The sequence below is a fragment of the Rhinoraja longicauda genome, chromosome 28, assembly GCF_053455715.1.
Source record: "Rhinoraja longicauda isolate Sanriku21f chromosome 28, sRhiLon1.1, whole genome shotgun sequence".
Lineage (NCBI taxonomy): Eukaryota > Metazoa > Chordata > Chondrichthyes > Rajiformes > Arhynchobatidae > Rhinoraja > Rhinoraja longicauda.
The window spans coordinates 5188067-5215812 of NC_135980.1; the positions used below are offsets into that span (position 1 = coordinate 5188067).

At 48.7% G+C, this 27746-nt stretch overlaps 1 protein-coding gene across 2 annotated transcripts in view; it reads right to left on the minus strand.

Annotated features, from left to right (window-relative positions):
- The window catches only part of adamtsl5 (ADAMTS like 5), a 144167-nt gene that overhangs the window by 36340 nt on the left and 80081 nt on the right, over nt 1–27746 (minus strand). The window contains exons 4-7 of one of the 2 annotated variants that reach the window (XM_078423593.1): nt 24526–24680; nt 14813–14873; nt 14571–14679; nt 3169–3296 (exon numbers count right to left, since the gene is read on the minus strand). In XM_078423593.1, the coding sequence (XP_078279719.1) occupies nt 3169–3296; nt 14571–14679; nt 14813–14873; nt 24526–24680 (453 nt within the window). Of the gene's footprint in view, nt 1–3168; nt 3297–14570; nt 14680–14812; nt 14874–24525; nt 24684–27746 lie in introns of both variants that reach the window. The other variant, XM_078423594.1, reaches the window with a different exon arrangement.

Sequence of the window (27746 nt, forward strand, 5' to 3'; positions counted from 1 at the left end):
TCAGCCTAACCTGCACACGCTGACCAAGGTATGCCATTTACACAAGTCCCACCTGCCTGCTTTTCGCCCATATCCCTCTAGACCTAACTAAACAAAAAAACTGTTTTTTCTTTCTTCATAATGGCAGGGCTGAAAGCATCCAAATGAAACTGTATTTTACTTTCTGTACAATTCCGATTTTATCCCGTAGTGTGGAATCTACAAGCGCTCCACAGGTCAGACTAAGTTTTTATTTCGGCTTGTAGAAACAAGGATCTGCAGGTGCAGGTTTATAAAAAGGACATAAAATGCTCGAGTAACTCACTGGGTCAGGCAGCATCTCAGGAAATTGTGGATAGAGACATACAGCGTGGAAACAGGCCCTTAGGCCCAACTTGCCCACGCTGACCAACATACCATCTACACTATACCCACCTGCCTGCATTTGGCCCATATCCCTCTAAACCTGTCCTATCTGTGTACCTGTCCAAATATTATTTAAGCATTGTGATGGTACCTGCCTCAATTACCTCCGCCAGTGGCTTGATCCACATAGATACCACTCACCTTCTACCCGTGTCATCTGGTTCTTGATTCCCCTACTCTGGATAAAACATTCTGTGCATTTATCCTATCTATTCCTTTAATGATCTTATACACATCTATAAGATCACCCCTCGTCCACCTGTGCTCCAAGGAAGGCCCATTGCAAAGGCTCTCATTTATCTTTCCCTCAGGTATTTATTCACAAAATGCTGGAGTAACTCAGCAGGTCAGGCAGCATCTCAGGAGAGAAGGAATGGGTGACGTTTCCGGTCAAGACCCTTCTTCAGACTGAAGAAGGGTCTCGACCCTAAACGTCGCCCATTCCTTCTCTCCCGAGATGCTGCCTAACCTGCTGAGTTACTCCAGCATTTTGTGAAAAAATACCTTCGATTTGTACCAGCATCTGCAGTTATTTTCTTACACTATCTTTCCCTCAGGTTACACTGTTTGAACAACTCAAGACCCAACGGTGCAGTTTAATTCCTCCCTTTCCCATTTGTGTTTACAAGCATGTGATACAGCAGTTCTCTGCTCTCTCTGAGTGCTCTGGATACTAGAATTATATGGTTTTAGGATTAACACAACAGATGGGAGGAACTGGAGGGGGTCCAGATTCAATCCTCTTTAGGGTCTCCCTTGTGGCTAAGTTGAAAGTACAGTTGTTCCGCCTGCACTAAACTCAAACACAACACTTTCTTCCCAGCTGTTATCAAGCAGCTGAAAGTGTGCCCCATCAGACTCAGGAATAGCTTTATCCCCTCTGTTATCAGGCTTCTAAATGGTCCTTCCATAAGCTAGGGTACTGTCCGATTCACCTCTACCCCATTGCAGGCAATGGACATTCGATTTGTGCCACTGTGATTTAGATTTAGAGATACAGCGTGGAAACAGGCTCTTCGGCCCACCGGGGCTGATTTGTACCAGCATCTGCAGTTATTTTCTTACATTATCTATGGAACTGATGTGTACAACGCTGAGAACTATATTTTGCGCTCTGAATCGTTCCCTTTGTTCTATCTATTGTACTTGAGTTTGACTTGACTGTACTTGGCGGCACGGTAGCGCAGCGGTAGAGTTGCTGCTTTACAGCGAATGCAGCGCCGGAGACTCAGGTTCGATCCTGACTACGGGTGCTGCACTGTAAGGAGTTTGTACGTTCTCCCCGTGACCTGCGTGGGTTTTCTCCGAGATCTTCGGTTTCCTCCCACACTCCAAAGACGTACAGGTATGTAGGTTAATTGGCTGGGTAAATGTAAAAATTGTCCCTAGTGGGTGTAGGATAGTGTTAATGTACGGGGATCACTGGGCGGCACGGACTTGGTGGGCCGAAAAGGCCTGTTTCCGGCTGTATATATATGATATGATATGATATGATATGATACTTATGTTTGGTACATCTGATCTGTTTGGACAGCATGCAAAACAAAGTTTTTCACTGTACCCCAGTACAGGTGACAATAATAAACCTGAACCTCACCAGAACCATCTCACTGTCTGTTCAGGAGATGGGCTATGGGAGGTCTGATACCATGGAGTGTTTTGAGATGACATTAAGTTCTGGAGTTTTGAATTAGTTCTGCAAACACAGGAGAAAATAGTTTTGCTGGAATGGTGGAAACACTGAAATAATGCGTTCCAATTTTGGCCCTGGCCACAGCGTTAAACTGGGTTTGTAATGGACTTTCAGAAAGGCAAGATACAGCCCCCTGGATTCTCAGTGAACAATCTCCAGTGATATTCCGTTGATGAAGGCAGGACTTGTTGGTCCACAGTCACACCAGAGGAGGAACTAAGGAACCAGAGCAGGATTGGTCAAGTACTCCCCCCGTGTCTGCTCCACCATCCAATAAGGGCAGCATAGTGGCACAGCGGTAGAGTTGCTGCCTTACAGCGAATGCAGCGCCGGAGACTCAGGTTCGATCCTGACTACGGGCGCCGTCTGTACGGAGTTTGTACATTCTCCCCGTGACCTGCGTGGGTTTTCTCCGAGATCTTCGGTTTCCTCCCACACTCCAAAGCCGTACAGGTATGTAGGTTAATTGGATGGGCAAATGTTAAAAAAAAATTGTCCCTACTGTGTGTAGGATAGTGTTAATGTGCGGGGATCGCTGGGCGGCGCGGACCCGGTGGGCCGAAGGGCCTGTTTCCGCGCTGTATCTCTAAATCTAAATCACAGTGGCACAGCGGTAGAGTTGCTGCCTCGCAGCGCCAGAGACCTGGGTTCGATCCTGACTACGAGTGCTGTCTGTATGGAGTTTGGACGTTCTCCCTGTGACTGCCTGGGATTTCCCCGGGTGCACCGGTTTCCTCCCACACTCCAAAGACGTGCGGGTTTGTAGATTAACTGGCTGTGGTAAAAATCGTAAATAGTCTCTAGTGTGTAGTGTGTGCTAGTGTAACGGGGATCGCTGGTCGGTGCGGACTCGGTGGGCCAAAGGGCCTGTTTCCGCGCTGTATCTCTAAACTAAACTACGAGCTGTTAGCTCAATGCCATGTATCTGCACTGAGCACATGTCCCTTGATACCTGTAATATCTAAAAATCTATCGATCCCTGTCTCAATATACTTAGCCAAGTGAGGTTTTTATACAATATGTACTAAAGTATGGTTTTGGTCCATATAACTCTCTGAGGAATGACTCACCAGACAACGTCCACTGATGCACATACCCAATGAGTTAGGGCTGCACTTTGTCCCGTCAAGAACGTGACCAAACCTGTAGTAAAAAGTCTTCCCTTTGGCCAGGCAGTTGAGGTCACATTTGTTGGGTGCTGTTGGGAGAAGAGGAGGAAACACGATTCAACATTTAAACTTGTAAACATTTAAACTTCAACATTTAAACATGAATGGTGGCACAGCAGTAGAGTTGCTGCCTTACATCACCCAAGACCCAAGTTCGATCCTGACCACCGGTGCTATCTGTACGGAGTTTGTACCTTCTCCCCGTGATTGTGTGGGTTTTCTCCAGGTGCTCCGATTTCCTTCCACACTCCAAAATCGTACAGGTTTGCAGGTTAATTGGCCTCGGTAAAGATTGTAAATTGTCCCTAATGTGTAGGATAGTGTTAGTGTACAGGATGGTCGCTGGTCGGCGTGGACTCGGTGGGCCGAAGGACCTGATTCCGCTCTGCAACTCTCAACTAAACTAAACTCTCATAGATGTCCTAAGCCAGAGCACTGCACTGGACCAGATACAAGTAAAGCAAACTCACCAAATAGACAAGAAATGCTGGAGTAACTCAGCGGGACAGGCAGCACCTCTGGAGAGAAGGAATGGGTGATGTTTCGGGTCGAGACCCTTCTTCAGACCCAAAATGCCACCCATTCCTTCTCTCCAGAGATGCTGCCTGGCCCGCTGAGTTACTCCAGCATTTTTTGTCTACCTTCGATTTATACCAGCATCTGTAGTTTTTTTTCCTAAACCTCACCAAATAGGTCAGTGAGGGTTTTGAGGAGAAAGTTTCATGTTATGTGATATTCAAAGAGGTGAAACAAGTTGGGCGGCACAGAGGCACAGCCGGTAGAGTCGCTGCCTCACAGCGCCGGAGGCCCGGGTTCGATCCTGACCTCGGGTGCTGCCTGCGTGGAGTTTGCACGTTCTTCCTGTGACCACCTGGGTTTCCTCAGGTTGCTCCAGTTTCCTCCGCATCCCAAAGACGTACAGAATTGGAGGGTAACTTGGCCTCTGTAAAATTTACCCAAATGTTTAGGGAGTAGACGCACACATGGGATAACATAGAACTAGTGTGAACGGGTGATCAACGGTTGGCGTGGACTCGGCAGGTCAAAGGGTCAGTTTTAATGCTGTATCTTCTCTGCCACAGAAGGCAATGGAGGCCAATTCACTGGATGAATTTAAAAGCGAGTTGGATAGAGCTCTCGGGGCTAGTGGAATCAAGGGATATGGGGAGAAGGCAGGCACGGGTTACTGATTGTGGATGATCAGCCATGATCACAATGAATGGCGGTGCCGCCTCGAAGGGCCAAATGGCCTCCTCCTATTTTCTATGTTTCTATGTTTCTTTCAATCAACCAAAATCTGATCACAGATCATTGCAGCTTTACAATCCTTATCCATTGGAATGCAAAATGTAGGAAGAAAATGCAGATGCTGGTTTACACCAAAGGTCGACACAAAAATGCCGCAGTAACTCAGCGGGTCAGGCAGCATCGCTGGAGAAAGGGAACAGATGACGTTTCGGGTCAAGACCCTTCTTCATTCTCTCAATGGTTCAATGGTTCTTTAAAGAACTGCCAATGCTGGTTTACAAAAAAAGACACAAAGTGCTGGAGTAACTCACCCCGGGTCAGGCAGCATTAGTGGAGGGAATCCACGATCAGACATTAAATTGGTTTAAAATCCATTCGCTTGCCAGATTGAAAACCCTGTTGAATTTGGCTGCTGGAGCGATCAGCCGTCTTCGCCGAAGCTTCTGCTCCTCTCATGAGCTCGTTGCGTGAGGCAACATTGCTAATATATTTGTAACAAACTCCCTTTGGTCTGTCATTTTTGCAAAACTGTAAGATTTTAAAATAACGGGTTTACAATGGAGATGGACGGAATGGACAGACAGCATTACGGTCTCACTGGAGAATGTTCGCTACCTTGAATAGCACAGCTGTAGCTTGGACAAAGGCTTCTGGGACAGAACATCTGGTAGTTTTTCCTTTGAATACTCTGGGCTGATTTCCATGTGATAATTGAACCCAGATTTGGTGAGTGGTTTTTCAGCCATTAGTTATATTATTAGCACATACACAAGGAGGAGTAGTTTCATTGCTGTTTGTCCACTAGGTCAGGTTCAAAGGGCAGATATGCAGAGAGAGGAGTAGACGAGCACAGGCCCATGAATCTGCTTGTGATTATGACTGATTTTTTAGTTTAGCTGAGAGACACAGCATGGAAACGGGCCCTTCGGCCCACCGGGTCCATGCTGCCCAACAGTCACCCCATACACCAGCTCTATCCTACACGCTAGGGACAATTTACAGAGGTCGTAACCTACAAACCCGCACGTCTTTGGGCTGATCTCCAAGCAAATTCAAACATCCATGCAAGCTGCATGCCAAGCAAAATCCTTTTAACCTCAGGGCGACACGGTGGCGCAGCGGTAGAGTTGCTGAAGAAGGGTCTCGACCCGAAACGTCACCCATTCCTGCTCTCCCGAGATGCTGCCCGACCTGCTGAGTTACTCCAGCACTTTGTGAATAAATACCTTCGATTTGTACCAGCATCTGCAGTTATTTTCTTATGCTGCCTTACAGCGCCAGAGACCTGGGTTTTATCATGACTACAGGTGCCTGCCTGTACGGAGTTTGTAAGTTCTCCTCGTGACCTGTGTGGGTTTATTCAGAGATTTTTTTTGTTTTCGTTATGTTTTGTTTTAGAGATGCAGCGTGGAAACAGGCCCTTCGGCCCACCGAGTCCGCACCGCCCAGCGATCCCTGCACATTAACACTATCCAACACACACTAGGGACATTTTTACACATACGCCAAGCCAAATTAACCTACATACCTGTACGTCCTTGGAGTGTGGGAGGAAATCGAAGATCTCAGTGAAAACCCATGCAGGTCACGGGGAGAACGTACAAACTCCGTACAGACGGCACCCGTAATCGGGATCAAACCTCGGTCTCCGGCGCTGCAAGTGCTGTAAGGCAGCAACTCGATCGCTGTGCATCCGTGCCGCCCATAAATCTTCTGTTTTCTCCCACAGATTTTCGACCTCGGAGAAAACCCACGCAGTCGCAGGGCGAACATACGTACTCCGTATAAACAGCACCCATGGTTGGGATCGAACCTTGGTCTCCGACGCTGTAAGCAACTCTACCTCTGCGTCTCCATGCCGCCATGTAATTTTATCCACTTCTACAGCTTCTTCTGCTAGATAATTCCAGATACTGACTATCTTCTGAGTGAATGAAATCTGGTAAATGCTGGATAATCCCAACTGCACGACTTCCAAAAGCAATATCTCAAATCTAAAGATAACAGTGTCATCAAACGAAGTCCTGCATCCAGGTTTTCACGCTCCCATTGATAACATTATAGTAAACCCTCGTTATAACAAACCATGGGGGTGGGGGGGTGGATGGTGTCGGTTATTGCCGATTGTTCGCTATAACCGTGTAAAGTATTATCATTGAATGAATAGTTGAAACAACCAACCAAGTTGCTGGTTAATACACAAAAGGGCACAAAGTGCTGGAGTAACTCAGCAGGTCAGGCAGCACCTCTGGAGAACATGGACAGGTGACGTTTCGGGTTGAAACCCTTCTTCAGACTCTCGGTCTGGAACTGGGCCTGGAATCCAGGTGAGTTGAGGGCCCCTGCCTGCTGGTGGTCAGGGGAGAGGCGAGGATCGGCGGAGTCAATGGTCGCAGCCTACGGGCGGCCGGATTGCAGGTAAGACAATAAACAATAGACATCAATTGACAATAGGTGCAGGAGGAGGCCATTCGGCCCTTCGGGCCAGCACCACCATTCAATGTGATCATGGTTGATCATTCTCAATCAGTACCCCGTTCCTGCCTTCTCCCCATACCCCCTGAGTCCGCTATCCTTAAGAGCTCTATCTATCTCTCTCATAGAAACATAGAAACATAGAAAATAGGTGCAGGCATAGGCCATTAGGCCCTTCGAGCCTGCACCGCCATTCAATATGATCATGGCTGATCATCTAGCTCAGTAGCCTGTACCTGCCTTCTCTCCATACCCCCTGATCCCTTTAGCAAAAAGGGCCACATCTAACTCCCTCTTAAATATAGCCAATGAACTGGCCTCAACTACTTTCTGTGGCAGAGAATTCCACAGACTCACCACTCTGTGTGAAGAAATGTTTTCTCATCTCGGCCCTAAAAGACTTCCCCCTTATCCTTAAGCTGTGACCCCTGGTTCTGGACTCCCCCAACATCGGGAACAATCTTCCCGCATCTAGCCTCTCCAACCCCTTAAGAGTTTTATATGTTTCTATAAGATCCCCCCTCAGTCTTCTAAATTCCAGCGAGTACAAGCCCAGTCTATCCAGTCTTTCCTCATATGAAAGTCCCGCCATCCCAGGGATCAATCTGGTGAACCTTCTCTGTACTCCCTCTAAGGCAAGAACGTCTTTCCTCAGGTTAGGAGACCAAAACTGCACACAATACTCCAGGTGCGGTCTCACCAAGGCCCTGTACAACTGCAGCAGAACCTCCCTGCTCCTAAACTCAAATCCTCTTGCTATGAATGCCAACATACCATTCGCTTTCTTCACTGCCTGCTGCACCTGCATGCTTGCTTTCAATGACTGGTGCACCATGACACCCAGGTCACGTTGCATCTCCCCTTCTCCCAATCGGTCACCATTCAGGTAATACTCTGCTTTCCTGTTCTTGCCGCCAAAGTGGATAACCTCACATTTATCCACATTATATTGCATCTGCCATGCATTTGCCCACTCGCCTAATCTATCCAAGTCACTCTGCAGCCTCCTAGCATCCTCCTCGCAGCTAACACTGCCACCCAGCTTCGTGTCATCCGCAAACTTAGAGATGTTGCATTCAATTCCCTCGTCCAAATCATTAATATACACTATGGCGAGTCCGAAAACTTGTTGGTTGTAGAAGAAGTTTATTGCAGCCGCAATATTCGAATACAGAGTTAAACAACAAGGTAAAGGACAACCATCAAAAACTTACTGTCTTCTTCGAAGACTTCGCCGAACTGTCTATTTCGGGCGCCAAAAGCGCACATGACATCGCTGGCCAATCAGCGATGTCGCTACCTGGACCAATCCCCATGGTCGCGTTCACACGTGACCTCGCTGGCCAATCCGAGGGTTCGACGACCTGGACCATTCTCTATGGTCGCTACATGACCCCCCCCAGAACCCGAGGTGCGGAACCTAGCAGGGAGCCGGATTTCGCGACCATAACGAGTACGGAGAGGGACAGCCTGAACCACAGGAGCCGGGGGTTCCGGACTTGGCGGAACAGCCGGAACGGGAGGTCCTGGAAGAACTACCGGAACGGGGGGTCCTGGAGGAACTGTCGGAACGGGGGGTCCTGGAGGAACTGTTGGAACGGGGGGTCCTGGACTGAGCGGAACTAACGGAGGTCGGCCTCTCCTAGGGGTTTGACCGACCAGGACTGGTTGATCCGGATCCAAATGTGCAGGTTTGAGCCAGGACACCGAGACGAGCTCACTCTTGCCGCACATGTCTAAGGTGAAGGTAGCCGTTCCCTTACGCAAAACCCGGAACGGCCATTGATAGACCCTCTGCAACGGGGCGCGATGGGCATCTTTTCGCAGAAAAACAAACTCACAGTCCTTCAGGGAAGGCGGTTCATGTACCATGGGACACCCATGACGTGAAGTTGGAACTGGGGCCAGGGAGCCCACCCGTTCCCGAAGAGATGCAAACACCGATGGGACTGTAGGCAGCTGGTCTGAAAGGTCCGGAAACAAATCTCAGGGTACTCGAAGTGTCGAGCCATATACTAGCTCCGCGGACGACGCACCGAGATCTAGCTTAGGAGCAGTCCGGATGCCCAAAAGAACCCAAGGGAGCTGGTCTACCCAGTCCGGGCCTTCAAGCCTTGCACTGAGGGATGCCTTAAGTTGACGGTGGAACCTTTCTACGAGTCCATTTGCCTGGGGGTGATATGCAGTAGTGGGTTGTAACTTGGAACCGTACAGTTCTGCGAGCGCGGCCCAGAGGGACGAAGTGAACTGTGGCCCTCTGTCAGTGGTAATAACTGCCGGGACCCCGAAACAAGCTACCCAATGAAGGGTCAAAGTCCTAGCACAAGACGCTGACGAAATATCAGACAATGGGAAAGCCTCTGGCCACCGGGTGAACCGATCCACCACCGTGAGGAGGTGGGTGTAGCCCCGGGAGGAAGGCAAAGGCCCGACCAAATCCACGTGGATGTGGAAAAAACGAACTGCTGGGACCTCGAAATCCTGTACGGGGGGCTGGACATGGCGCTGGACTTTAGCGGTCTGACAGGGAACGCAGGAACGTGCCCAACCCGCTACCTGTTTCCGTAGGCCATGCCAGACAAACCTCGCTGCTACCAAGGCAGAGGTGGAGCGGATGGACGGGTGCGCCAGCCCATGAATGGCATCGAAAACCCGGCGCTGAAGGGAGGGCGGTACTACCGGCCTGGGACGGGGAAGAGAAACATCGCACCAGACCTTTGTGCCTTCCGACCCACAAGCTACCTGGGCCAACTTCAATCCCGAAGTGGTGGACCGGTATGCCGAAACGGTATCCGCTAGAAGCTGTGCCTCCGCAAGCTCCTGGGGATCCACTTCGCAGTCCACCGCCGAAATAGGGGGAAAAGCGGGTCTAGACAGGGCGTCAGCAACGGCATTAAGCTTACCCGCGACATGACGGACATCGGTGGTAAATTCGGAGATAGCAGTCAGGTGCCGCTGCTGGCGGGCCGACCTGCAAGGCATTGGAAAAGCGGGCGTATGACAAATGGGCGGCCCTCGAGGAAGTACCTGAAATGACGAACAGCTAAATAGAGAGCCAGAAGCTCTCGGTCAAATGCGCTATACTTCAGCTCGGCCGAATTTAGTTGCCGGCTGAAAAACGCTAAAGGCTGCCAACGGCCACCGACCTGCTGCTCCAGAACCCCGCCCACCGCCACGTCAGAGGCGTCAACTGTCAGGGCCGTGGGGGCGGAGGGGCTCGGATGGACCAACATGGTGGCGTCTGCCAAGGCTGCCTTAGCTGCTGTAAAAGCCGACTCTGCGGTCGCGGACCATATCAACTCTACCGGATTCCCTGCAAGGCATTGGAAAAGCGGGCGCATGACTCGCGCAGCTGCCGGAACGAACCTATGGTAGAAATTAACCATGCCTACGAACTCCTGTAGCCCTTTTACTGTGGTGGGCCTAGGGAATGCCCGGATAGCCTCCACCTTCTCGGGCAAAGTGGAGGCGCCGGCAGGGGTAATTCTGTGCCCTAGAAAATCAAGAGCAGGAAGGCCGAATTGACATTTGGAGGGTTGGATAATGAGCCCGTGGTCTTGGAGCCGCTGGAACACGGTCCGCAAGTGGGCCTGGTGTTCCTGCACTGAGGGGCTGGCGACCAGGATGTCGTCTAAATAAATAAACAAAAAGGGTAAACCCCGGCCCACGCGGTCCATCAGTCGTTGGAAAGCCTGTGCCGCGTTCTTTAAACCGAAAGGCATACGCAACCATTCAAACAACCCGAACGGAGTAATCGTTGCAGTTTTCTGTATGTCCTCCGGTCGCACCGGGATCTGGTGGTATCCTCGCACCAAATCGATTTTGGAAAACACCACCGCTCCTTCCAGCCCAGATGAAAAGTCCTGTAGGTGCGGTATGGGGTAGCGATCAGCCGTGGTGACAGCATTGAGACGCCGATAATCGCCACATGGTCTCCACCCCCCAGATGCCTTGAAGACCATATGTAACGGCGAGGCCCACGGGCTGTCGGACTGACGGACAATTCCCATTTCCTCCATCTTCCTGAACTCCGCCCGTGCCACCACCAGTTTGTCTGGCGGTAGTCTCCTGGCCCGAGCGAAAACGGGAGGGCCTTCGGTGCGGATGTGATGGACCACGCCGTGCTTGGCCGAAGGCGTGTCAAAACGTTGAATGAGCAGCTCTGGAAACTCCGCCAGAATCTCAGCATACGAGTCGGGGGCCGCGACGACGGCCTGGACAGTAGGGCTGGGCGAGGAGGCGATTGTCGGAGCGACGTGCTCATCTTCGGCGGAGGGTCGGAGGTCGTTACCGCGGACATCAGGGACCAGTGAAAAAGCCCAGAGAAAATCTGCGCCCAGGATCGCTTGTTTGACGTCGGCTATGATGAATGGCCATTCGTACGTGCGGAGGCCTAACACAAGGGACATCTTCCGTATACCGAAAGTGCGAATTGGGCTGCCATTAACCGCGATGAGGGTGGGACCTGTCTTACCCGATTTGGTTTCGAGGTCGGTCGGCGGCACTATGCTGACGATGGCTCCCGTGTCTACCAAAAATTCTGTGTCCGTGAATCGATCATGGACATAGAGGCGCCGGTTCTGGCCAATCATAACTGCCCCTATGTACGATCGGCCGAGGCATTTCCCGCGAAGGTACAAGGCAAGCGGCAGTTGCGGGATTCGCTACCCCATCGTAGGTGATAATAGCACCAGCCGCGCTTGTGCGGATCTTTTTGGCGGGCTTTCGGAGAATTGGCGGGAGACGTGGCGCCATCTTGCCGTCGCTGTGGCGTGGTCACTGATTTCGAGACCTTGTTGATCGAACCGCTTGCCTTGTTTTTTGCCGCTATGAGCGCGTCCGCTTTCGCTGCATATGCTTCGGGGTCCTTAAAAGAACAATCCGTGAGCAGCAGTCGGACATCCTCAGGAAGTCTCTCGCGGAATGCCTGTTCGAACATAGGGCAATCCGTATGCTCACCGGCTAGCATCATCATTTCGGACATGAGGACGGAAGGCAGTTGGTCTCCAAGATCCGGTAGGTGCAGAAGTCTTGCCGCACCACCATGCTTATTAAACCCGAAGATTCGCAGTAATACTTTCTTCATGGCCTCGTACTTACTTTCCGCAGGTGGATTCACGATGAACCGCATCACGTGCTTGGTCGTGTCCGGCGATAGAGCGCTGACGAGGTAGTAGTACATCGTGGATTCGTCCGATATCTTCTTTATATGAAATTGAGCTTCGGTGTGGATAAACCAAGCTTGCGGTGCGTGCGTCCAAAACAACGGAAGGTGAACGCTTGCCGCGCTTAACTCCAGTGTGCCCGGCGCGGTCATCGTCAACGAGGCGTCGGGTTCCTGCTTAGTCGGTGATCGTCCAGATCACGTCGGGGTCACCAATATGGCGAGTCCGAAAACTTGTTGGTTGTAGAAGAAGTTTATTGCAGCCGCAATATTCGAATACAGAGTTAAACAACAAGGTAAAGGACAACCATCAAAAACTTACTGTCTTCTTCGAAGACTTCGCCGAACTGTCTATTTCGGGCGCCAAAAGCGCACATGACATCGCTGGCCAATCAGCGATGTCGCTACCTGGACCAATCCCCATGGTCGCGTTCACACGTGACCTCGCTGGCCAATCCGAGGGTTCGACGACCTGGACCATTCTCTATGGTCGCTACAACACTGTAAATAACTGGGGTCCCAGCACTGAGCCTTGCGGTACCCCACTAGTCACTGCCTGCCATTCCGAAAAGGACCCGTTTATTCCTACTCTTTGCTTCCTGTCCGCCAACCAATTTTCTATCCACCTCAACACTGAACCCTCAATACCATGTGTTTTATGTTTGTACACCAATCTCCTATGTGGGACCTTGTCGAAGGCCTTCTGAAAGTCCAGATATAACACATCGACTGGTTCTCCCTTATCCACTCTACTAGTTACATCCTCGAAAAATTCTAAAAAAGCATTCAGAGAACTGGCCTCCACTGCCTTCTGAGGCAGAGAATTCCACAGATTTACAACTCTCTGACTGAAAAGGTTTTTCCTCATCTCCGTTCTGAATGGCCTACCCCTTATTCTTAAACTGTGGCCCCTGGTTCTGGATTCCCCCAACATTGGGAACATGTTTCCTGCCTCTAACGTGTCCAGCCCCTTAATAATCTTATATGTTTCAATAAGATCCTCTCTCACGCTTCTAAATTCCAGTGTATACAAGCCTAGTCGCTCCAGTCTTTCACCATACAACAGTCCTGCCATTCCAGGATCTAACCTAGTAAACCTACGCTGCACGCCCTCAATAGCAAGAATATCCTTCTTCAAATTTGGAGACCAAAACTGCACACAGTATTCCAGGTGCGGTCTCACTAGGGCCCTGTACAACTGTAGAAGGACCTCTTTGCTCCCACACTCAACTCCTCTTGTTCTGAAGGCCAACATTCCATTGGCTTTCTTCACTGCCTGCTGTACCTGCATGCTTCCTTTCAGTGACTGATGCACTAGGACACCCAGATCTCGTTGTACGTTCCCTGTTCCTAACTTGACACCATTCAGATAATAATCTGCCTTCCTATTCTTACTACCAAAGTGGATAACCTCACACTTATCCACATTAAACTGCACCTGCCATGCATCCGCCCACTCACACAGCTTGTCCAAGTCACCCTGCAACCTCATAGCATCTTCCTCACAGTTCACACTGCCACCCAGCTTTGTGTCATCTGCAAATTTGCTAATGTTACTTTTAATCCCTTCATCCAAGTCATTAATGTATATTGTAAATAGCTGCGGTCCCAGCACCGAGCCTTGCGGTACCCCACTAGTCACTGCCTGCCATTCTGAAACGGACCCATTTATCCCCACTCTTTGCTTTCTGTCTGCCAACCAATTTTCGATCCATGTCAATACCCTACCCCCAATACCATGTGCTCTAATTTTGCCCACTAATCTCCTATGTGGGACCTTGTCGAAGGCTTTCTGAAAGTCAAGGTACACCACATCCACCGGCTCTCCCCTGTCCATTTTCCTAGTTACATCCTCAAAAAATTCCAGAAGATTAGTCAAACATGATTATTCCTTCGTAAATCCATGCTGACTCGGAATGATCCTGTTACTGCTATCCACATGCTCCGCAATTTTGTCTTTTATAATTGAATCAGGATCTTCCCCACCACTGATGTCAGACTAACTGGTCTATAATTTCCTGTTTTCTCTCTCCCAGCATCGACAGCCACCCGCATGTCCGTCTGCTAGAATTGAAATCCATTGTAAAGTGGTCCGTTTAAACACGGGTTTACTATATTCTAGTGCTTGGGCATCTCAAATCATTTCACAAATGCTCATCTTCCTGACCTTCCAAACTAGGCGTGGGACATGCTGGGTTAATGCCAATGGAAGTGGCACTTCCAGTGTCAGGGCCTATGGGGAGAAGGCAGTGGAATGGGGTTGAGAGGGGAAAAAATAGATCAGCCATGATTGAATGGCGGAGGAGACTTGATGGGCCGAATGGCCTAATTCTGCTCCTGTAACTTACAAACTTATGAACTCAGGACACGTGGATCTCCTTCTTTCAAAACGGGGAGGCCAACGTGTCACACTTACCCCCGTAAAACGGAAGCCACTGGTGAACCATCATGTTGCCCTTAATCGGCTTGTTGTTATAAAGTGAACACTGGAACGTTCGGAAATCAGTAGATCCCGGAGGGCACTCCTGGGAAAAGTGTAACATGTCAACATGTAAGTCACCAGGAGAAGAAACAAAGTGGTGCTGATCACAAGATCACATCATAACAAAATAACGCATCAACTTATCAACAACCATTTCCTGTGAGAAATATATTCACCTGAACGTTACATACTCTGTACTGTCTCTGATCACCCCGACAGTCCTCAGCCTTGGCATATCTGAAAATGGAAAGCAAGTGCACTGTGGATGTTGTTGATTCTTGGAAGGAAGCAAGTCATACAGTCATAGAGTTGAATAGCACATAAGCAGGCCATTCCACTCACCCTACCCATGACAACCAAGTTGGAATACCGGGCTAGTCCCTTAGGTCTGCATTTGGCTCATATCCCTGTAAGCCCATCCTATCCATATAGAGTCAAAGAGATTCATAGAGTGATACGGGGGTCACGTTGTCGACCTCCTCATGGTGAGCCCTGTCAACTGACCTCGGTCAGGCGAACGACAACAAACAGAGGCAGCAGAAGCAGAAATAGCAGAAATAACAACGGACAAACAACAACAGCTTGCACCCCTTTGCAACCTCAGTCGCTGCAGCTTGGCGCCAATCCGGAGCATGCGCCCTTCTTAGGGCGGGCACCTACGGATGTGGAACTGGATGGCATCACCCTGCGGCAGCTGAATGCGGAAGGCCTCACCAAGGCAAAGACCCACCATCATTGAACATCTGCCACAGACCCACAAAGCCACTGCAATCCTGCTGCAAGAGACTCACCAAAGTGACAGCTCCCACCTGAAGCCCCCTGGTTAGACCTTGGCCGCCTGCACCGAGAGCCACACACACGGGATCGCCACTCTTGGCTACAAGCGCCTGGAGGGCGTTACATAACTTCTGCTGCCTCAAACGCAAGAAGAAGCAGATGGAGTGATACAGTGTGGAAACAAGCCCTTCGGCCCAACTTGCCCACACCGGCCAACATGTCCCAGTTACACTAGTCCCACCTGCCTGCGTTTGGTCCATATCCCTCCAACCCTGTCCTATCCATGCACTAGTCCAACTGTTTCTTAAACACTGGGATAGTCCCAGCCTCAACTACCTCCTCTGGCAGCTTGTTCCATACACCCACCATATCCATCCCAAATGTCGTTTAAAAGTCATAATTGCATCTGCTTCGACAGAGTCCTTTGACAGCTCATTCCTGATACAGACTACCCTCTGTGTCAACAAGTTGCCTGTCCCTTTTAAATCGCTTCCCTATCATTTTAAGCCTATGCCCTCTCGTTTTAGAATCACACTGGGGATAAAAGGCTGCCATTAATTAATCCATTCCATACTCCTGTAACAACGTTAACCTTTAGTTTTTATTGTCTGGTTGTTATGTGTCAAATTCTATCATGAAATGTTTTCAAACAGGAGATTGACGTAATGTGGCATTGATAAAACTGGAGTTGCACAGCACTTTAGTTGAGAGGTGCTGTGTGGAAACAGGCCCTTTGGCCCATCGAGTCAGTGTCGACCAGCAATCGCCCGTACACTAATTCTATCCTATCTACTCGGGACAATTTACGGAGGCAGATTAACCTATAAACCTGGTATTTATTCACAAAATGCTGGAGTAACTGAGCAGGTCAGGCAGCATCTCAGGAGAGAAGGAATGGGTGACGTTTTGGGTCGAGCCCCTCCTTCAGACTGATGTCAGGGGAGGGGGCGGGACAAAGATAGGATGTAGTTGGAGACTGGAAGACAGTGGGAGAACTGGGAAGGGGGAGGGGAAAGAGAGGAACAGAGGAACTATCTGAAGTTAATTCCCGGAATGGCGGGACTGTCGTATGTTGAAAGGCTGGAGCGATTGGGCTTGTATACACTGGAATTTAGAAGGATGAGGGGGGATCTTATTGAAACATATAAGATAATTAGGGGATTGGACACATTAGAGGCAGGAAACATGTTCCCAATGTTGGGGGAGTCCAGAAAAAGGGGCCACAGTTTAAGAATAAGGGGTAGGCCATTTAGAACGGAGATGAGGAAGAACTTTTTCAGTCAGAGAGTGGTGTACTCCAAAGACGTACAGGTATGTAGGTTAATTGGCTGGGTAAATGTAAAAATTGTCCCTAGTGGGTGTAGGATAGTGTTAATGTACGGGGATCACTGGGCGGCACGGACTTGGAGGGCCGAAAAGGCCTGTTTCCGGCTGTATATATATGATATGATATGATATGATAAGGTGTGGAATTCTCTGCCTCAGAAGGCAGTGGAGGCCACTCCGTTGGATGCTTTCAAGAGAGAGCTGGATAGAGCTCTTAAGGATAGCGGAGTGAGGGGGTATGGGGAGAAGGCAGGAACGGGGTACTGATTGAGAGTGATCAGCCATGATCGCATTGAATGGCGGTGCTGGCTCGAAGGGCTGAATGGCCTACTCCTGCACCTATTGTCTATTATTGTCTATTGTCTATTGTTCCTACACAACCTGCAAACCTGCGCATCTTTGGAGTGTGGGGGGAAACCGGAGCACCCGGAGAAAACCCACGTGGTCACAGGAAGAACATATAAACTCGGTACAGACAGCACCCGTGGTCAGGATCGAACCCAGGTCTCCGGCGCTGTAAGGCAGCAACTCTACCACTGCATCACCCTAAGTAGTTGATGGTACTGGAGTGTCATCAAACAAAAAATTGACGTTGAAATATGTAAGTTAATAGAAGAGAAGAACAACATTTTGCCCAATGGGTTGCATTTTAAGGCGATTCCTTGCATCTGTTGGCCAATGAATTGGATTTGAATGAGTGCCCTGAAGGAACACAGATAATTGTATCTGCTCAGGGTGGCACAGTGGCACAGCACTAGAGTTGCTGCCTTACAGCGCCAGGGTCTGGGTTCAATCCTGACTACAGGTGCTGTCTTTTACGGAGTTTTCCTTGTGGCCGTGTGGGGTTTTTTCCGGGTGCTCCGGTTTCCTCTCACTTTCCAAAGACATGAGGGTCTGTTGGTTAATTGACTTCTGTAGAACGTCCCCTACTGTGCAGGGTAACCTAGTGCTAGTGCACTGGTGATCGTTGGTCGGCGTGGACTCGGTGGGCTGAAGGGCCCTTTTCCATGCTGTGTCTCTAAACTCAACTGAACTAAGAAAGGGAAGTGTTCAGCTTTGCAGAGGGAATGCCAGAGGTGGTGTTTTTGGAGCGGAAGATAGGGCTATCAGTAACTCAGCGGGACGGGCAGCATCTCTGGAGAGAAGGAATGGGTGGCGCTTTGGGTCAAGACACTTCTTCAGAAGAGTCACCCATTCCTTCTCTCCAGAGATGCTGCCTGTCCCGCTGAGTTACTCCAGCATTTTGTGTCTATCTTTGGTTTAAACCAGCATCTGCAGTTCCTTCCGACACAGAGGGCTATCAGTGAAGGAATAATGAAAGCAAAGAATGCAGAGCAAGCCAGCATTGATAGAGCCCAGAGAGTTTGGAAGGTTGCAGAACTGGGGAAGGTTACAGAGAAAGTAGACACACAAAACTCATAGTGTGAGCATGACTAGACAGTGGTCTCATTTTAAAACTAGTAGTGTAGTGGAATCCAAACTTAAAATGTAATTCCTGGAAAACTTGCCCCAAAACATGTGCTTTGGCATCAAGCAGTGCCAGACAACATCGGCAAAATGTCAAAACTGATGGTCCGCTCCTGTCCCGGAAACCTGTATGGGGCGACACAGTGGGGCAGCGGTAGAGTTGCCGCCTTCTAGCGCCAGAGACCCGGGTTCAATCCTGACTACGGGTGCTGTCTGTACGGAGTTTGTACGTTCTCCCCGTGACCGCGTGGGATTTCCCCGGGTGCTCCGGTTTCCTCCCACACTCCAAAGATGTCTAGGTTTACAGGTTAATTGGCTCCGGTAACAGTTGTAAATTGTCCCCGATGTGTAGGACTATGCTAGTGTACGGGGGAATCGGTCGGCGTGGACTCTGTGGGCTGAAGGGATTGTTTCCGTGCTTTATCTCTAAACTAAACCAAACTGAACCGTGCTAGACTCAATCTACCTGTCATTATCACGTCTTCATTCTGAAGAAGGGTCTCGACCCGAAACGTCACCCATTCCTTCTCTCCCGAGATGCTGCCTGACCTGCTGAGTTACTCCAGCATTTTGTGAATAAATACCTTTGATTTGTACCAGCATCTACAGTTATTTTCTTATATTATCACGTTAAGAATGTTTTACTAATTCCAGGAACAGGTCAATGGAGCATTAGCCTTCTGGTTATGCATTTCTCTCCGCGCATTCATAAAAGGTTCCAGGGAAGTTTTTTTGCAGATGTTGTTTCAAGGAAATGAAACGTACAGTTTGAACTCTCAAAATGTTTTTCAGAAAACAGTCACTAATCATGGAAATTGCCATTGGGACTTTCTCTAGGGAGCCACAAAGTAGGTAGTTTAGATTGATTCCTAAGATACTTCCGTGCTATAAAACATTTAAAGCCCAATTTAACTAAAAAGTCGTAGAGTTTGATCCTGGCTTTATTATACTGGAGACCGGGAAACAGCTGAGTTATGCCTGGGTCGATGCATTAAAATGGTGAGGATGTATTTTTTCACATTTACCTTTATCCACCCCATAAAGCCAGACTTGCATTGAATGTGAGTCTGAAGAAAGGTCCCGACCCGAAAAGCTACCCATACCATTTTCTCCAGAGATGCTGCCTGACCCGCTGAATCACTCCAGCACATTGTCTCTATCTTTCACTCAATAACACGGACACCAATCTTTTTGCTTCCTTGACAACAATTTGGAGTTGGGGCACTTGGTGATCCTGGCAATTCTTCTCCAAACTGAGACCTACAATTGCACCATAACCACTGCCCTGCCTGAGAACAATATGCAGACACAAGAGATTGAAGATGCTGGAAGCTTCATCAAGAAACAAAGTGCTGGAGGAACATCTGTGGAGGGAATACACACAGACAGCGCTTCTGGGTGGGACATGGACCATTCTTTAAACTACCAAGGCCGATGATCTGCAACAGCTTACTTGATCACAGCTAGTCAATTACCTCCCATTCTTTAGACTTTAGAGATATGGCGTGGAAACAGGCCCTTCAGCCCAGCGACCACCCTGTATACTATCCTACATACTAGGGACAATTTACAATTTTACTGAAACCAATTAACCTACAAACCTGTACATCTTTGGAGTGTGGGAGGAAACCGGAGCACCTGGAGAAAATCCACACGGTCACGGGGAGAACGTACAAACTCCGTACTAACAGCACCCGTGGCCAGGATCGAACCCGGGTCTCTGGCGCTGTAAGGCAGCAACTCTACCGCCGCGCCACTGTGCTGCCCCCTCTCTACCACCAGCACACTGAAGCACACCCAGGCTAGTTTCAACTTCATTCACTCAACCCACACCCAGTGGGAGGGAGGATAAGGGGGGTTGAGGGGGATGGAGTGGGGGGGAGGGGAAGGGGAGGGGAATGGGGGGGGAGGGGGCGGGGGGATGGGAAGTGGAGGGGGGCTGAAGGGGGAGGAGGGAGGGGGAGGATGGAGGGGGAGGGAGGGGGGTAGGAAGGGGGAGGGGGATTGGGAGGGGGAGGAGGATTGGGAGGGGGGATTGGGAGGGGGGAGACGGGAGGGGGAGAGGGGTGGGGGGGAGAGGGGAGGGGGGGGAGAGGGGAGGGGAGGGGGGGAGAGGGGAGTGGTTTGGGGGGAGAGGGGAGTGGTTTGGGGGGAGAGGGGAGGGGGAGGGGGGGGAGGGGAGGGTGCTGCACCAATGCAGGAGAGGTTTGGGCCCAACGGGTCCACTTGGTTTGGTAGTACTCTAAAAGTGCCATCACAGGGAGACAGGGTGGTGAATAAAGCTTTTGGCATGCGAGCCTTCATCAATCAGCGCACAGAGTAGAGGCGTTAGGATGTTATCTTGCAACTGTACAAAATGTTGGTGAGGCCATACCTGCAACATTGGGTGCAGTTTTGGTCACGTTGCTCCAGGACAGATGTCATTAAACTGGAGGGAACCCAAAGAAGATTTACCAGAATGTTGCCAAAGCTCAAGGTCCTGAGCTGCAGGGAGAGGTTGAGCAGGCGAGGACTTTATTCCTTGGAGGGTAGGACACTAAGGGGTGACCTTTATAAAAGAGCGGAGATAAGATGAATGCCCTAGGAAGGGGGAACAACAACCAGAGGGCATAGGTTTAAACTTTCTTGCTATTGAGGGCGTGCAGCATAGGTTTACTAGGTTAATTCCCGGAATAGCGGGACTGTCATATGTTGAAAGACTGGAGCGACTAGGCTTGTATACACTGGAATTTAGAAGGATGAGAGGAGATCTTATTGAAACGTATAAGATTATTAAGGGGTTGGACATGTTAGAGGCAGGAAACATGTTCCCAATGTTGGGGGAGACCAGAACAAGGGGCCACAGTTTAAGAATAAGGGGTAGGCCATTTAGAACTGAGATGAGGAAAAACCTTTTCAGTCAGAGAGTTGTGAATCTGTGGAATTCTCTGTCTCAGAAGGCAGTGGAGGCCAATTCTCTGAATGCATTCAAGAGAGAGCTAGATAGAGCTCTTAAGGATAGCGGAGTCAGGGGATATGGGGAGAAGGCAGGAACGGGGTACTGATTGAGAATGATCAGCCATGATCACATTGAATGGCGGTGCTGGCTCGAAGGGCCGAATGGCCTCCTCCTGCACCTATTGTCTATTATCTATTGTCTAAACTGGAAGGGGAAAGATTTAAAAAGGGGCTTGAAGGGCAATTCTCCACAGAGAGGGTGATACGTTTATGGAACGAGCTTCCAGAGAAAGTGCTAATGCAATTAAGATAATAATGTTTAAAAGATATTTGGACAGATACATGCATAGGAAAAGCTTGGTGGAATGTGGGACAAAAGTGGGCAGATGGGACTAGCTTAGATGGAACATCTTGGTCAGCATGGATGAGCTTCAATGAAGGACCTGCTTCTGTGCTGTATCATAATAACATCCCAACAAATACTTTCAGGAAGCCATATGGAGCATGATGAAAATAATCAATCTTCATAGCTCATCCATTTTTCCTATACCACCCCGATCAATGTTTCCAGAAAATCCAAATTGCTCACGTAATTTAAAAACCCCTTAATAATACCCATTACAACAAATAATGCAAGGTTATTTTCACTGGTCTGTGAATGGGTTATATATTGGAAGCCATAAGTATAGGATTAGCACCAGAAGAAGTGGAAAGCAATTTTCTAAAAGGCAGCTCAGATTTGAGGCTCATTTTATTCAGAAGGTTAAGGAGGTAAATATTTGAAGACATTGAGAAAATAACCTTGAGTTTATGTTAGAGAAGATGGCTCTGGTGTCTATGATAGCCCATAGTCTTCTTATGGAGAGTCTTATCCTGTGTGATTGAAAATAATAGAGGAGTTTTTGACAAAATTTTGACTGGGGGGACCTCATTGAAACTCACCGAATAGTGAAACGCCTGGATAAAGAGGATGTGAAGAGGATGCTTCCACTAGTGGGAGAGTCTAGGACCAGAGGGCACAGCCTCAGAATAAAAGGACGTATCTTTAGATAGGAGATGAGGAGGAATTTATTTAGTTTAGTTGAGTTTAGTTTAGTTTAGTGATACAGTGTGGAAACAGGCCCTTCGGCCCACTGAATCCACACCCACCAGCAATCCCCGCACATTAACATTATCCAACTCACAACAGGGACGATATTTTACTAGAAACCAGTACGTCTTTGGATTGTGGGAGGAAACCGGAGCACCCAGGGAAAAACCACATTGTCACAGGGAGAACGTACAAACTCAATACAGACAGCACCTGTAGTCGGGATCGAACTCGGATCTCTGGTGCTGCAAGTGCTGTAAGGCAGCAACTCTATCGCTGCACCACCGTGCCGCTCTATTTAGTCAGAGGGTGGTGAAACTGTGGAATTAATTGCCACTGACGGCTGTGGAGGCCAAGACCACAGATATTTTTAAGGCAGAGATTGACAAAGTTCTTGATTAGTACGGTTATCTGGGGTGTTGGGGAGGAGGAGGCAGGAGAAAGGGGTTGAGACAGAAGGATAGATCAGCTCCGATTGAATGGCGGAATAGACTCGATGGGCCGAATGGCCTAATTCTGCTCCTATAACTTGTGAACTTTGAATTAATTCGGTGAATCCTTTTCCTGTGTCAAAGACAAGCAGAATGAGGCACAGAATCTCAGAACATTAACCTGGGTCTGCAGGAGTGAAATTCGTGCACACTGTTCCCACAAATGTATAAATGTATTAATGTAAAAATGTATTCATTTTGTTTTTTTAGAGATACAGCGCGGAAACAGGCCCTTCGGCCCACCGGGTCCGCGCCGCCCAGCGATCCCCGCACACTAACAGCTCTCCTACACCCACTGGGGACAATTTCTACATTTACCAAGCCAATTAACCTACAAACCTGTACGTCTTTGGAGTGTGGGAGGAAACCGAAGATCTCGGAGAAAACCCACGCAGGTCACGGGGAGAACGTACAAACTCCGTACAGACGGCGCCCGTAGTCGGGATCGAACACGGGTCTCTGGCGCTGCATTCGCTGTAAGGCAGCAACTCTACCGCTGCGCCACCGTGACCGCCCCAGAATTGTCTGACTCCACAGTTGTATGTGAGGTTTTATTTTAGTCCTCTCTTCATAAAATGAGAAATATCCTTCGACTTTTATCAAAATGATATACAAAAGCACGTTGTTTCTGTTTAGGGCGGCACGGTGGTGCAGCGGTAGAGTTGCTGCCTCACAGCACCAGCGACCCGGGTTCGATCCTGACTACGGGTGCTGTCCGTACGGAATTTTTACGTTCTCCCCGTGGCCACATGCGTTTTCTCCGGGTGCTCCGGTTTCCTCCCACACTCCAGAGACATACAGGTTTGAAGGTTAATTGGTTTTGTTAAAACAGAATTGTAAATAGTCCCTCGTGTGTAGGATAGTGCTGGTGTACGGTGTGATCGCTGGTCGCCGCGGGCTCGGTGGGGCCAAGGATCTGTTTCCGCACTGTGTCTCTAAACTCTAAAGCAACAGAGCAAATAACATTCTCACCTGTTGCTATAAGAATGCAAGTTGTGTGAAGATAGGCTGAGGAGATGGGAATGTGTCCATCAATAGACAATAGACAATAGGCGCAGGAGTAGGCCATTCGGCCTTTCGAGCCAGCACCGCCATTCATTGTGATCATGGCTGATCATTCTCAATCAGTACCCCGTTCCTGCCTTCTCCCCATACCCCCTGACTCCGCTATCCTTAAGAGCTCTATCCAGCTCTCTCTTGAATGCTTTCAGAGAACTGGCCTCCGCTGCCTTCTGAGGCAGAGAATTCCACAGATTCACAACTCTCTGACTGAAAAAGTTTTTCCTCATCTCCGTTCTAAATGGCCTATCCCTTATTCTTAAACTGTGGCCCCTTGTTCTGGACTCCCCCAACATTGGGAACATGTTTCCTGCCTCTAACCTGTCCAACCCCTTAATAATCTTATACGTTTCGATAAGATCCCCTCTCATCCTTCTCATCTCTCATGTCTGTCTCAGATACACCCAATTGAAATGCATGAGTTTAATTTAAAAAAAAAAATTTTGTGAGTTGTTTTGCTTTGGTAAAAATGTGCATATTTAATTGAGACCTTCACAGAAATTATACCTCCTTGTAATAATACTCCAATGCATGCATCGATTACAAATTGGCCTTGCCCACGTTTCCATGGTTGCAGTAGGTAATGTTCACCACCAGAGGTCAGTAAAGTGAGTTGCTCCTCTGTGAATTCTCCAGTGTGGCCTTTGTGCGTCGTTCGCAATGCGGGAGACGCCAGCGTTGTTGAGTTCTGATGCTGAGGCAAGATACGTGCACCGTGCAGGTAAAGGACCTGGCCACCTACCTGAGGCATCGTCTCATCCGGTAGGAAGCTCCCCCTCCACACGTGCCGGAACAAACACTCCAACTCCCCCATGTCGACCATTCACCGATCCACGCCTGCCGCCGTTGTCGCGGTCTGCTTAACCACTGAGACCTCCTTAGCTTCGGATTGCCGGCCTACTTGTAGAAAGAAGCATGAATTAAAACTCCCGAGCCCATCAATGCATCCATTGTAGAGACCCCAGGAACTGCAGATGCTGCAATCTTGAGTGGAGCACAAAGTGCTGGAGTAACTCAACAGGTCAGGCAGCATAGGTGGAGGAAAGAATAGGTGATGTTTCGGATCAGAACCTTACCTCAGGCCCTGAAAGGACCCATCCTTGTCCTCCAGAGATGCTGTCTGAGAAGCTAAGTTACTCCAGCATTTTGTGTCTATATTTGGTATAAACCAGTATCTGCACTTTTTTGTTTCTATATCATGGAAAGATTATCTCTTGTGTAAGTAGTATTGAAGTTGGACTCATTTTAACAGCTTAGGATAGCTGTGCAAAGAAGGGTCTCATCCTTAAATGTCACCTATGCCTTTTCTCCAGAGATGCTGGGGTGCACAGTAGAGTTGCTGCCTTACAGCACCAGAGACCTAGGTTCTATCTTGACTGCGGGTGATTATCTGTTCTCCCTGTGACCTGCGCGGGTTTTCTCCAGGTGCTCCGGTTTCCTCCCACACTCCAAAGACGTACAGGTTTGTAGGTTAATTAGCTTGGTCTAACTGTAAATTGGCCCTAGTGTGCATAGGATAGCGTAAGTGTGCAGGGATCGCTGGTCGGCATGGACTCGGTGGGCCGAAGGGCCTGTTTACGCGCTGTATCTCTAAACTAAACTAAACTAAAGATGCTGCCTGACTCGCTGAGTTACTCCAGCTTTTTGTGCCTATCTTCAGTGTAAAATAGCATCTGCAGTTCATTCCTATAGATACCTGTTTTACTTTTTCCCCTTTCTGAGACCTCATGTTGTGATGCTGTAACTATACGCCTTTTAATAGACTTCAAGGCTGACCCAGAATAATGGAACCAGCATCTTACACGTTCAATTTGAATTTATATTGAAATGAGCCTTCTGAATATCATGGTATCCCCTTATGATATACTTTACCATTAAGTCATTTGAAATGGATCTTTCAAATGGACATTGCATTTTTAAGATGTAATGTACTGATAATAAGTTGTTAACACCAGGCATCAATAAAATGACACAAGTGCCTACTGCATACAAAGAGATCGGGATGAAATAGGAGTATGTCAGATTCACATAGAAACAAGGAACTGCAGGCGCTGGTTTAAAAAAAGAACACAAAGTGCCGGAGTAACTCAACGGGTCAGACAACATCTCTGGAGAAAGTGAATATTTGCTGTTTGGGGTCAAGACCTCCTTCGGACTGACACAAAACTTCACCTATACATGTTCTCCAGAGATGCTACCTGACCCGCTGAATTACTCCAGCGCTTTGTGTCCTGTATCAGATACACACCAGTCGCAATTATCTTCCCACATGCATTCCTTGTAAAATGTGCCAACAAGTGTTCAATAAGCACCCCCAGAGATCAGAGCTATGCTAGTTTCATCCAACATAGGCATCATACAACATAGAAACAGGCCCCTCAGTCCAACAGGTCTGTACCAACCATCAGTTCCATGCTAATCCATTTAATTCTCCCAATAATGTCATCAACTCACAGAGCACAGTGCAGCACAGGAACAGGCCATTCGGTCGACCATGTCTGTGCTGAACATAATGCCAAGATAAACAAATACATCTGCTTTCACATAGTATAAGAAAATAACTGCAGATGCTGGTACAGATCGAAGGTATTTATTCACAAAATGCTGGAGTAACTCAGCAGGTCAGGCAGTATCTCGGGAGAGAAGGAATGGGCGACGTTTCGGGTCGAGACCCTTCACATGATCTATTCCCAGCATATCCAGCTGCCTCTGTAAAAGCCTCTTAAGGGCCTGTCCCACTTTAGGCGATTTTAAGGCGACTGCCGGTGTCTAGGCTGTCGCTGACAGTTCACCGGGTGCCGCGGGCATGATCGTGAGGAGTCTTCCAAGAATCGTAGTGGATCTCAGCGCGTCGCTGAGAAATCATCCGAGTGAAATTTCTCGGTGACAGCTGGCTTGTCGCCAGGTATCGTTGCTTATTGCAGGCGCTGTCGCCTGCTGTCCCCAGGTTTGCTAGGTTCTCTTAGATGCATTTAGAAGCACATTATATTAAAATAAGTAAAGTCATTTCAAAATACCATAAATTTATTTACCGTCAGGACATTTGACAGGTAGATTGGAGGCGACAGTTTGACGGTCAGGTAAGCGTGGGAATTTTCGCGATGTTTACGGCCATCAGCCATTACATTTAAAGTGGGCTCCCAACCCAGATATGCAACCCAGAAACCAGATATGCATCTCCCGTACATTTTCAAAGAATGCCCACACACTTTTCACAAAAATCCACTTAACCACTTTAATTTTTTTTTTTTAAACACAGCTATTAGTAAACTGGAAGCAAATCCAGTTTATGCCTTGTTACAGCGATGCTTGGTTTTTAAGTAACCCATACAAGGAGTTATAGTTCAAAACTCTCAAGTACTTACCGACTTGTCAGTGATTTCAGCGAAAATTAGGACGCCGGAGAAGCATTGACAGCATGGGAATTTTGCGATGTTTCCGAAGACGCTGTAATCTCGACCTGACTTGGCATTGTCGTGGTCATTGTCGTCGGGTAAAAGAAAAGTTCGGCGATCTGCTACGACTTTGGCAGTCGCCTTAAAATCGCCTAAAGTGGGACAGGCCCTTTAAACACCAGCATTGTATCTGCCTCCAGGACCCACCCCTTGGCACTGCACTCCAGCGACCTGCCACCCTCTGTGTAAAAACACTTGCCCCACACACCTCCTTTAAACTTTGCACCTCGCCTCAAAGATGTGCCCTTTGGTCTTTGACCTTTCAACCCTGGGAAAAAGGTTCTGACTGTCTCTGCCTCTTTCCAGTGGCCAATTAACCAACCAACGAACACCTTCGAGATACGAGAGGAACCAGAGCACCTGGGGGAACCCAGTGGATGTTTTCCTCACAACTGGAATCTCCACACGAAGAGCACTGATATTCACGATTGGATCCAGGTCTCAGGAGCAATGATACAGCAGCTTAGTTTAGTTTCGTTTTGTTTAGAGATACGACCTGGAAACAGGC